Source organism: Vigna umbellata, chromosome 2 (assembly GCF_029865625.1).
Source record: "Vigna umbellata cultivar VRB3 chromosome 2, Vumbellata_1.0, whole genome shotgun sequence".
In the NCBI taxonomy this organism is placed as follows: Eukaryota; Viridiplantae; Streptophyta; class Magnoliopsida; order Fabales; family Fabaceae; genus Vigna; species Vigna umbellata.
The window spans coordinates 6,708,990-6,721,099 of record NC_142166.1 but is presented as its reverse complement, the minus strand read 5'-3'; the positions used below and the strand labels follow the sequence as shown (position 1 = coordinate 6,721,099).

Genomic DNA, 12,110 nt, shown 5'->3' with positions numbered 1-12,110 from the left:
GAGATGAATCCAGCACAACAGCTTGGCGCCGCGCATCCAGCAGGGTCCATTGGGTCGTTGTAGACGGAGAGAACAAGGATGAGAGGCTTTCCGGAGAGGCTACGGAGGGTGGCGAGGTCTAGGTGGAAGGCCGGGGCGAAGGTGGTGGTGTCGAGGTGGAAGCCGAGGCGGAGAGAGAGGAGGGCCGTATGAGTGGGGAAGGTGTTGGTGCAGATTTTGCATAAGCAAGGAAGAGAAAATGACCAAAGCATTTTCACTTGAATTTCAAATTTTCAATTTCTAACGTGGCACACCGTTAGTCAATTCATTGAAAATTTAATGTCGTTGATTTTCGAGGACTAAAAATTACAATTTCATTAAGAAAAATGATGAAAATGAAGTAAAGTTCGAAAAAAAAACTAAACTCAAAAACGCTTGATAATTGAGAGACTAAAAACATATTTAACACTTTAAAATATTATATGTATGTTAAATTGTGAAGGAAACTAACAAAATTTCAAGAGAATGAGATAATGATTCTAAGAAAGTGTTTTCAATATCAAGTGATACAATATATTTTTAAATGATATATTTTTGTTGTATTAGATGTAAACAACACAAACACCACTTTAAAACATAACTTGACACATAAAAAAGTTTAACACAATTAGGTTAAAAGAACTATATTAATTTATTTATAAAGTTTAAGGACCAAATTATATCAAAATTTAAAATAGAAAAAAATTTCAATTTCAAATTAAAATTTACAGACTAAAAATATATTTAATCAATATAAATTTACTTATAATTTAGGATTGTCTCATATAAATTTGTTTTATAATTTAGGGTTGTCTCATATAAATTTGTTTTATATTTTAGGGTTGTACGCATGCACATATTATTAATCTCTGTAATAAAGCTAAGTCAGATTTGATATCATTGCTGAAAGGTTAGAAACAAAGTCAGATTTGATAACAAAAATTTCTGAATTTCAGTTTAGTTAAGACAGAAGTAGTTCTGTAAGATGCATGAATCCTGACTTTCAGAATTATCAGAGCTTGTCTTTAGTTATGAAGTGCAAAAACCAAGTTTTAGTGCGAAAGTTAACCGGAGCAGGCATATAAATTAAAAGGTTTGATGTGTCTTCTTCTTTGTTTGAAAATCTTAAATAGATTTTTATTTTTATTGGTTTTAATTGAGTTTTTATTTTTAAAAGTATGTAATAATTAGACCATTTTAGTTAATATTATACGTTAAATATGTGTCATATATTTCTTTATAATTTCTTTTGTTTTCTAATTTTTGTAAGGTCTTAGTAAATGTTAGATGCATGTTAAGTTGTTTGAATCTTAATTTAACATTTATATTTATTATTTTAATTGAATTCAGTCTAATTTTTTAAATTGAGAAATTTTATTACTGTACATAATGAAATCACATTTAATTTTTATATACATATTATAATAATATTTTTATTAAAATTAATATTTATATTAAATATTTTTGATAGGATTACGTTTATTAAAATTTATATTTTCTATTAAATTTTATTTAAAGTTTGTTTTTAAATTTTAAATCTAGTTGTTATAATATTTTATTACATCAAAATTTAATATTATTTTTTATTTAAATTTATATTTCAAATAATTATATATAAGTTTATGTAGATTTATAAATTTATATTTCAAATATACGTATAACATTATATATCAATAGTTTTTATATAAATATTAGAGTTGGTTTAAAAATAAAATTTTTATAAGTTTAAATATGAAATTTTAAAACAATATAAAATAAATATATTTAAATTTTTAAAACAAAATTAAAATAAAGTTTATGTAAAATATAAGTTTAAATAAATTAATATTATTAAAAATATTTAATAAATCTTTTTAATAAAAGTATTACTATAAAATTTATATAAAAATTAAATTTAAGAGAAAATTTCTCAATTTAAAAAATGAGTTTAAATTGAATTAAAATAACAGACTAAATTAAGAATCATAATATAACATAACATGTTACACGAAATTGACTTGAAAAGTAATAAAATAATTTAAAGAAAATAATAAATAAAAAACTACCAATAGACACCTATCACATATTTAATGTTGCTAGTAAAATATTAAAGAGAAAACTTAATTGTTAAATACTTAAATTATTTTTTAATTAAGATTAATTAAAATATAAACATCAAATTAAGATTTTTGAATAAATACGACTCAACAAAGTATTTTAACGGAATTAAAATCAAGTAGGTATCAGTCTAGTTGTTTTTGCTGTCAACCCAAACTTTATGTTGCTATAAATGTTAGGAAATAGCCAAAGATAAAGGTTAATTGGTTCAATCTTTTTGATGGAATGTGATAAACTGCTAATTACCTTGAAAGATATATATACATTGTACTTGTGAGAATGAGAAGTAGATGACTCAACTGCCTATCTTCTTTTATTGCCATTACTTTTAGGTTATCCCATATTTCTAAAGAAGGAAACAATAAACTTGTTCCACTGAAGTTAGTTTACCTTAAAACTTTTTGTAATTTCCAACATGCTTCTTTTGAATCTTGGTTTTTTGTTTATATATATAATAACTAAATCGAACATTTCTAAAATATTTCTCAAACTTGTGTAAATTATACATTTTAATGGGAGATGGTTAACTTTTTTAGTTAATTCCCACTATACAAGAGAAATACATTATTTTACCTCTTTTTCTCATTTTATATTGAAGAAGAATGCTAACTATATAACTTCTGATAAAAAGCAGAATCAATAATTATTTTAATTCATTAAAGTTAAAATATTCATGTTATATATCAAAAGTTAATTTAAAATTTTATTTTTGATTGGTGGGACGTTCTTTTGATGGGCACCAAAATAGCTTAGCACCCCACCGCCGTAGCCTTCTTGTATCTATCCACTTCGACTTCGCACTTTCAGTGGTACATGTTACGTTTACACAATTTGCGGTAGAAAAAAAAACTATATATAAATGAACAAACTAAAAAAAATGAAAAAAAGGTGTTGGTTAATTAGGATGAATTCCATCAACCCATCAATATCAAATCATTTGATCTAAATTCATGTTTCCTAAATTAGATTCAGAGAATTCAAGCATTTATATGGTGAATGCATGCATATTATAATTTAAGATTTATTAGTGTATTTAACATTTTTTTATAAAATTAAAAAATATAATAACTATTTTATTAGAGTAACATAGTTGTATTATTTTCATTTTATATTTATTATATCTTATATAATAAATAGACATGTAAATTAATTAAAAATTACAAAAATACATAAAGGTATAATTAACAGGATCTTAAGATTTTCAAATAAAAATTAAATAAAGAATAATGAGAATATTATTCAAATTAATATTCTTCTTTCTTTAACAAGTTGATGATGAGTCTCATTCCTTTGTCTCCTATCGTTTGTTATCTTTTTCTACCTTTACCTACTTCATCAACTTCCTCGAGGAAATATAAATGGTTGGGAAAACATATAAACAAATTTAGAATATACTTTATTTCCCTTCATATATGAAATAATTCATCGAATTATCTATTTAAATATACACAAATACTTTTTTTTAATTTAGGTAACATAGGTGTTTATAAATTATTTATCAGCAAAATCCTTAAGTCAATATCGAAAATCAAACTCAAATCCTTATAGGATTTGAACTTCTCTTTACATTGATTGAGTCCATAATTATTTTACTCATAGTGGAAAATTTTCGTAAACACTTACGTCATCAATTGGCAGAAAAATCGTCCACCAAAATAAGCAAAAAAATCAGAAAATGAAGCCCAAAATCACAGTAAAATATCCTGATTACCCCAATTTTGTTTATTTTTTTCCTTTTTCCTCTGTGAACAAAGATCATGTTAATTATCAATTAAATAGTTACAATTATTCAGTCAAAAAAAAGGAAGGACCTGTGTCTATATGTGCCGCCTTGATCCCGTATATAACGTTGGAGTGAAACAAGAGGGGAGTAGAGAATCAAGATCCGAGCACTTTCTGCTATTTTCATTGTTTCTTGTTTTGGTTTAGTTCAATGCATATTCTGTTTTGAGCTTTGGAGCATCTTCTAAAAATTCTTCTTGTGCTAAGCCGTTCTTTTCGCAGGTTTTATGTCAAATCTGTTTGGTTTTGAACCTGGGGTGTGCAAAGTTTTGTTTTTATTTTCTAAACTGGTTCCCATTTTGGTGTTTTTTCTAACTTTAAGGTTGCGTTAGGAAGAGACCCTTTTGTTGCCGAATGAGAGTGTCCAATGAAAGTTTGTTCCTTGATGCATAGTTAAATTGTTTTATTGATTGGCAAGTCAAAAGACCTTGGCTTTTTTACAAGGGAATATTGTTACTGTTTTACCAAGATTATGGTTTCGTTTTATTTAAATTAAAGAACCTGTGAGGCCTTGTGCGCTTGTTGTTTCAGCAAGCTCTTCCCCTTCTCTGCATTGCAATAATCTTCTTCTTCTCATGGCTCGTATGTTAGGCTATGAACCTTGTTCCCATTCAAGTAGGGCCTTATTCAATTACTCTTCTATTTCTTCCCCTGAGGCTAACAGAAGACTTGGATTCACTTTTAGAGCTTGTTCTGATGCCAATGCTGGTGATAATTCTAAGAGGGTTTTCGTGAAGGAAAAGAAAAAGCTTTATGGTTTTGCATGTATTCCTCACCCACCCTTGTTAGGTAATTTTGAGGAAGGTATTTCTGTTGAAGATTGGTCTTTGGGTGGAAGTCCCTCCAAACCTTTTTGTTTTCCTGATCAACCCTTACTCCAGAAACTTGTTGTTGCTGTTGATGTTGATGAAGGTGTGTATTTATGCATGTGTTCCCCCATCTTTTTGTCCTGTATGTTATCTTATTAGGCTTAGCTTAGCTATTTTGTCTTATAATTTTCCATGAAGAATCTTGGCTGAATCGTTATCCTGTTCCAGTTTCATTTATTAGTCTGGATCTATGTTGCATTTCCTTTAATTTTATATTTTAGTATGTTTCTTAAACAGTATTAAATGATTAAGAAACTAAGACAAATATCCCTTCCCTTGGTGCATGAACCTGTCAGTTTGTTCTGCAATTCAAGTAGAAGCTTGGTGCATGTTACATATGCACCTTCCTTAATTTACTTGTTTATTGTTTGAGTTGAAGCTTTTTTCAATTTATTCCCTTTTCTTAAATGTCAACATATAACGTTCTTGTCAATTCATAGAATGTAAACTTTACTCTATCATTGTCCACTTTTGATTTTTCCCCTAATGTGTACCTTTTCATTTGCATTTTTATATATGCAGTATTAGGAAACTTTGTGTCAGCTCTGAACGAGTTCATAGCAGATCGATACTCATCAATTCATTCAGTTTCTGAGTATCATGTGTATGAGTTCTTCAAGGTACACCTCATAGCTATTTCAGTAATTCTATTCTTTAATGTCAAAGTAATTGGAAATTTGGAATTTACAATATTATAATGATTTGCATTATCTTTCAAAGGCTCATTTTTCCCCTTGTGAACTAATCCTCTTCAAAAGAATTGTAACCTTCAATTACGTACAAAATGACAACAGATGTATTATAGAGGTTATTTACAGTTGCATGGAAATCTAACTTTTATGGAATCGAGCTTATTTGATGTGTTTAATTTTCTTTGGTATTGATTTTGCATGATGTAATTTTAAGTTTAATCCACCATCGGTGATTGATAATTATATACTTATAACTTTAAAGGTTTGGTGAGTGGTGTGTAATGACTCAATTGCACTAGCAAGGTATAGGACTTGAGTCTCACATTGGAAGTATGGGATTCTAGTGTGGGATTTATAAGGCATTGGGCTTCCCAACTGCAATGGCTGGTTTTTTTTCATGTAGTTCTCCTAAGTTTCTTTTCAGGGTGTTGGAATTTTCAGTGTATTGCATGTTCTTATCTGTTAACGTTAACTAAAACATGCATTCCATTTATTTTGCTTACTCTTAATTCTGTTCTATGATGGGTATCTTTGAGTTTTTAGAGTTTTTGTCCTTTTTCTTTTGATTACTTTTCTCCTGTCTTGCATTGGTCTGCAACTTACTGTAACCATGAGTATGTTTGCCTTCAACCACCTTCTTTCTATGAATGAAAATTTCACAGATGAAAAGATAATTTGTGCTTTTAATTACTCATTTAATCCACTGAGTTGCATTGAATGACCATGTCTGTATGTGAGTCTGATGCTATTGCTATGAATTAAAATTTCACCGATGAAAAGATAATCCGTTCTTTTATTCATTTATTACAATGTATTGCTTTGAATGAGTATGTCTGTATGTGAGTCTGATGCATCTTTCATTTCTGATACAGATATGGAACTGTTCACGTGACGAAGGTAATTACATTTGTAAATTAGTCTTATCTACTCTCACTTCATTTGAATTATTTTATTTCTTATTTCTTTTTCACCTTGCTCACTGATTGAAGGAACTGTGTTCTGTTTTTGAAATTTGATATCTTTCAAGAGAACAGGTCTATTGTGAATGAAGTTCTTAAACCAGTTCAATTGTGGACAAAAAAATTGTCAAATCTAAATTGCTTTTGCATACCATGCTAATAGAGATCAACCCAATCATGGAAAAAAAATGGTAAATAGAGCTTGAGTGTTTATTGTGTTTTAGTGGCTACAACCAGAGCCTCAGCTCCTCAGAAAAATATTCTACAGAAATACTAGCTAACATTACTGAATGCTTTCCTTTGTTCCTCACTCCCAAATAAAACTCCGTTGCCTCCTCTAACTAGTCAATTCAACACCCACATGGTCAACTCTTTGCATAGACTTTTCAGTCCTTCCCATGGTTTGAGTCCAAGGTGAAGCCATCTTCTGTTCAATCTCATTGGTGAAACCAATTCTATGATACTCACATTCTTATATGTAAACATTTGATTAGGTGAAGAGTGAAAGAATTCAATAACTTTATGAAGTCCATTTATATTCATACTCTTTTGCTTTGTGCTGAGTTCCTTCATGTTGTGCAGCGAATACTCGTGTTCATGAATTTTTTGAGACATCATATTTCAAGTCAGGGATCCAACCTATCCCAGGTGCTCAGGTGGCGCTGCGGAAGTTATCAAGATTTTGTAACCTATCAGTTGTAACGTATGATGTTGGTATTGATTTTACTTTAGCCTGTAGCAGAATCTGACCACCATGAACTAACAGGCATTTGTGTATTTTATGATCAGATCTCGGCAAAATGTGATCAAGGATCACACAATTGAGTGGATAGAGAAGCATTTTTCAGGACTGTTTCAGGATATTCACTTTGGAAACCACTTTGCTCTTGATGGGGTGTCCAGACCAAAGTCAGATATTTGTAGGTATACAACATAATCCTGTTCAGCTTCATTTCTCTGCTTTAGTATAAAACATTTGTTTCACTGCCAACATTTTGACCAATTCTCTTGATAGTTAGATAAAAAAACCTGCTACTTTACTGGTTGCAATGACTTGTTTGATGGATTCCTTGTATACTTGTAGGTCTTTAAATGCAAATATTCTCATTGATGATAACCCAAGATATGCCATAGAGTGTGCTGAAGCCGGAATTAGAGTCCTACTCTTTGATTATGAAAACTCATACCCTTGGTCCAAGACTGACTCTGCTGATCAGCATCCCCTGGTGACCAAAGTTAAGAACTGGGAAGAAGTTGAACAACAATTAATGTCATTGATAGCTTTATAGCTAGTTCCTTTAATCCTACAACATGGATCAGTGAAAAATACTGGTTTTTAGATGAAGTAGTAGATTAGTTCTTATTCCTGAAATATCTAATGAAGACTTGAAAGGGTGAAATTATGGGAGGTAGGTTCAAGAGTTTATAATTGCAATTCAAGGGCTATAATCCTCATTCTCACGAATTTCCATATGGTTAAATTAGAAAATTTGTCTCTACACAAGATAGATATTCAAGGAACATTCTTATCATGGAGTTCTACCTTCATCTAACTAAGCAATCTGGACCGTCAAGTTCATTTTGTAACACTTTTGTTCACTCTTCATTGTATTCAATTCCATAATGCATGGTTATAAATAGATTGAGTTTGAAAATCATCTTTTGAAACAAATAGCACCTTTTAGTTCAGAAGCCTTTTTGAGTTTCATATACATAACATGACTTGGACTTTGTACTGCAGATCTAAGCCTTAATAGTGAGTTTGTGATATGATATGATATAAATTTTCTCTTCTGTGCAGTGAGGTGTTTGCATGCTTAGCAAACTCTCGACTGAATTTTATGCAGAAAGAATGATTTGAGGGTGCTCAATAAGCTCATCTAAAGCCAAACTATATAATTAAAAGAGTTCAAATATACATACTAGAAATCCCTTTTTACTTCACTTTATGTAGTTTTAATTTAACCAATGCTTTTAAAAATGGACTTACTATGAAATCATTCAAAATATTGATTGATTCAATCTTCAACGGTGTAGAACAGATATAAGCAAATTTATGGAAAAATTAAATTAAATAATGTTAAAACCTACAACTAAAAATTATTAATAGCCTCTTAATATTTAATATATATATATATAATAAAATTTAAGTTTATTATTATAAATTAAGATTTTGGTAATATGCATCAATATTTATTAGTAACAAGTTTATGCTGCAATACTTTATGCTTTCTTTTATTTTCTAAGAAAAAAGGTTAAAATTATATATTATTAAATAATTTTAAATTGAGATAATTTGTTCTATCTAAATGATATTATCATAAATAAGTCAAACAGTAATAAAATTTTCTGTCCCTGCATCTTGTGAAACAAATCATGTATCAGCTAAATTCACATTCAACTCTTAAGGAACTTGTATACACATTCATATGAGATATTAGTTTGTTTCTTATAGTTTGAATATCATAAATTATAATTTCACATATTATATCTCTAATATACTGAAATTCACAATAATCATAACAAAGACAACATGAGAAAAAAAAAAGATATAATATGAAAATAAAATATTTGCCGATGTCTGTATATAATATTTGTAGTTTGATCTATTATGAAGGTTAATAAACAATTTTTAATTATTAATAAAATATAAATACAATTTTACTATAAAATTACAAATATTTATAGTTTTCAAAATATATTAGGAAAAAAAACCAAATCTTCAATTGGTCAAGCCATGATAAAAATTTTTAAAATTACTAATAAAATGTTATCAAAGAAAATAAATACATCAATAAATTGATAACATTTTATTAGTAATTTTAAGAATTTTTGTAGTGTTTATATATTATGAATTAACTTAATCTTTAGCCAATATTTTAATAGATCATTCTTATGTTGAATCAATAGGTTTAACCAAATTTTTAGAAAATTAACTTGTAAGATGATTTTTGTAAGATATTATGAATTTACTTTCTACTCGTACTGAAATTTCTAACCATCATAAAGTAGATATGTCTCGTAAAGCCCTGTGCACTACAATTTTTCAATTTTGTGTGATTGTATTTGGTAAAAGAGAAAGTCATTGAATGCATTTAGTTTTGACTCAGGTATAATCTAGAAGCTACAAATGGTTTTTTCAAAATGATGACAAGTGTCTAAAGCATACAAGTGTTGAAACACATTCTACAAGGAACGTTGAAAAAGCGTGTGAAGCCATCGCATGCACTCTGTGCCATAAAAAGACAGAGTTTCAAAGATAAGAGAATGAAGAAAAAAGAGAAAAAAAGAAAAAAAAGAAAAAGTTTGGATAAACTATTTACGTTGAAATTTTTTCTTGAAAATCTTCATAATAAAAGTATATTAATCTTTCTATAAATTACTATAATGGATTAGGATTGGGAAGCTTCCAAACAAGGAATGAAATTAATGTTATTCCGTTGTTAAAGCCCCACAGCAATCAACTTGTAATAATATTTTTAGTTTTGATGAGTGATTTTCATGATAACTTTGTAATATAAATTACCTTATATAGAGTTCCATAAATGTGCAAGAAGGGACCATAACAAAAATCATAAATTCCTTCATAAATTTCTTGATGCATGCAGCCTCACATGGTGGATCCACAAATTTACGAACCACATTAATTTCGTCTTAAATGTTAGACACAATAATTAGTATATCTGTAAAAGGTCAAACAAAGTATGAACTCACCATGGGAATAGGAGACAAAAATAGAATAATATAACACCAAATTTTGGAGTATTATCGACAAAACATACAAGTGTTTTTTCCTCTATAGAGTTCTAACCTCATCTGCCCAAAGAAAAAAAAAAACTTAGTTTATAAACTAATTGAAATTACATATATTAGAAAAATATGAATATAAATAAAAGTGCATGCTTGTTTTAGTGTCTGGAATTCCTAATCCATATTGCAAATGTGAAAAATATTAGTTATTATAAATAATTTTAGCTTGAATATAGATAATTGATATGTTTAGCTTAGTTTGACGTGAAATCATGTATGTACTAAATAATTTTTATCGAAAACAAGTAAGGACTTAAAAATGTGGTTTCTGCATTGATAAGTTGTTAGTTTAAATAACACGGTACCCAAATATACGAATATAAGTTTAAAATGTTTGGATATCATGATCTATACAAATTTGAATAATTAATTAATTCAATCAATCAATTAAATCAATTATATAAATTAAATCAAAGTACTATTTAATTCAATTTTTGCAAAACTGAATTCGCATTATTCAATCTTCATTTGGTGAATTGATCCTTAGATATTATTTAATGAATCAGCAGAAAACGGACACAATTTCTAAAACTTTGAACTTAACCAAAAAAATTATATATCTCAATTTAAAGCACATATGGATAATGGGCATTTTGACTTCTTCACATATTATCTTTATATTGGACTCATTTCTTCGTCAACGCCTAAAAACTAACGTTAGAATTTATATTTTCATGAGCTTATGATGCAAATAATCCATTTTTTTATTATTTCTCTTATTCGTCTAAATTTAATTTTTTATTCTTTTAATTAAAAATATAATATAAATTATAAACAAAAAAATCAAAATCACATTAACCCTCTATATCGTATCAAAATACTATTCTCATACTATAATTGTTTTTCTTCTTTTAGATAAATTTATGATTAAAACTTATATATACATTGAACAATATTTTTTGAATTACTTCGTGATATAGAAAATTATTTGTTCCTTTAATTTGTATTTAATATAATGAATAATTTATACAAGAATAAAAAAAACGTATAAATCATGATTCAACATATAATTAAAATTATATATATATATATATATATATATATATATATATATATATATATATATATAAATATTACGAGTAAACAAAAGATTTAAATTAATCTATAATAATCCAAATTTATATTACTTAAAATGGATGTTTTTCAAATCTAAAGTCACATTTTTTTTTTTATTTTAAACCAAATATCTTAATTTGGGCTTGGATCAAATCTATATATATAGTCAAGCCAAGTAGCTAAGAACAAGTTAAATCGATCTATGTCTAAAGTCTAGAGAGTTAGTCAAATCGAAAGTTAAGCCGAGTTAGTTCAGATCAAGAGGTCAAACTTAGTCGACCTGACTCAAAAGGGTTATGTTGAGTCGGTTTGGGTCAAACATTGTGATAAGTTGACCTAGATCGAACGTTGAAATAATTCGGTCTGGATCAAATGTCAAGACGAGTTAGGTCAGGCCAAAGACCGATTCAAGTCAAGTCGTGCAAAAGATTGATCCAAGTTAACCCAAATTGAATGTTGAGTCGAGTTGGTCAGACCGAAGGTCGTGTTGAGTCAGCCCAGGATGGAAGGTCGAGCTGAGTCATATTGAACAAAAAGTTGATCCGAGTCGGTTGTGCTTAAGGTCGAGTTGATTTTGCCTAGGGCAAAGTTATGTTGGGTTTTCTATGTCAAAGGTCGAGCCAAGTCAATCTAATATATGGTTGAGCATAGCTGGTCTGGGTCGTAGATTGAGTAGAGTCGATATTAACCAAAGATTGAGTAGGATCGATCCCAATCAAAGGTCATGTCGAATCGATCTTGGTTGAAGGTCAATCAAAGATAACCTCAACTGAAGTTAAAGTTGAGTGAACTAGACTCAGATTGATATAGATTAGTTTGGGTCCAAC

General features: G+C 28.5%; 1 protein-coding gene across 1 annotated transcript; it reads left to right on the top strand.

Moving 5' to 3' along the window:
- The first annotated feature begins 3,845 nt into the window (after positions 1 to 3,845).
- On the top strand, positions 3,846 to 8,075 carry LOC124844748 (uncharacterized). Its single transcript, XM_047321750.2, has 6 exons — positions 3,846 to 4,809; positions 5,289 to 5,386; positions 6,331 to 6,355; positions 7,000 to 7,120; positions 7,207 to 7,341; positions 7,502 to 8,075. The coding sequence occupies exons 1-6, from the start codon at positions 4,473 to 4,475 to the stop codon at positions 7,704 to 7,706; spliced, it is 921 nt and encodes a 306-aa protein (XP_047177706.1). The 5' UTR covers positions 3,846 to 4,472; the 3' UTR covers positions 7,707 to 8,075.
- The last annotated feature ends 4,035 nt before the right edge of the window (positions 8,076 to 12,110 follow it).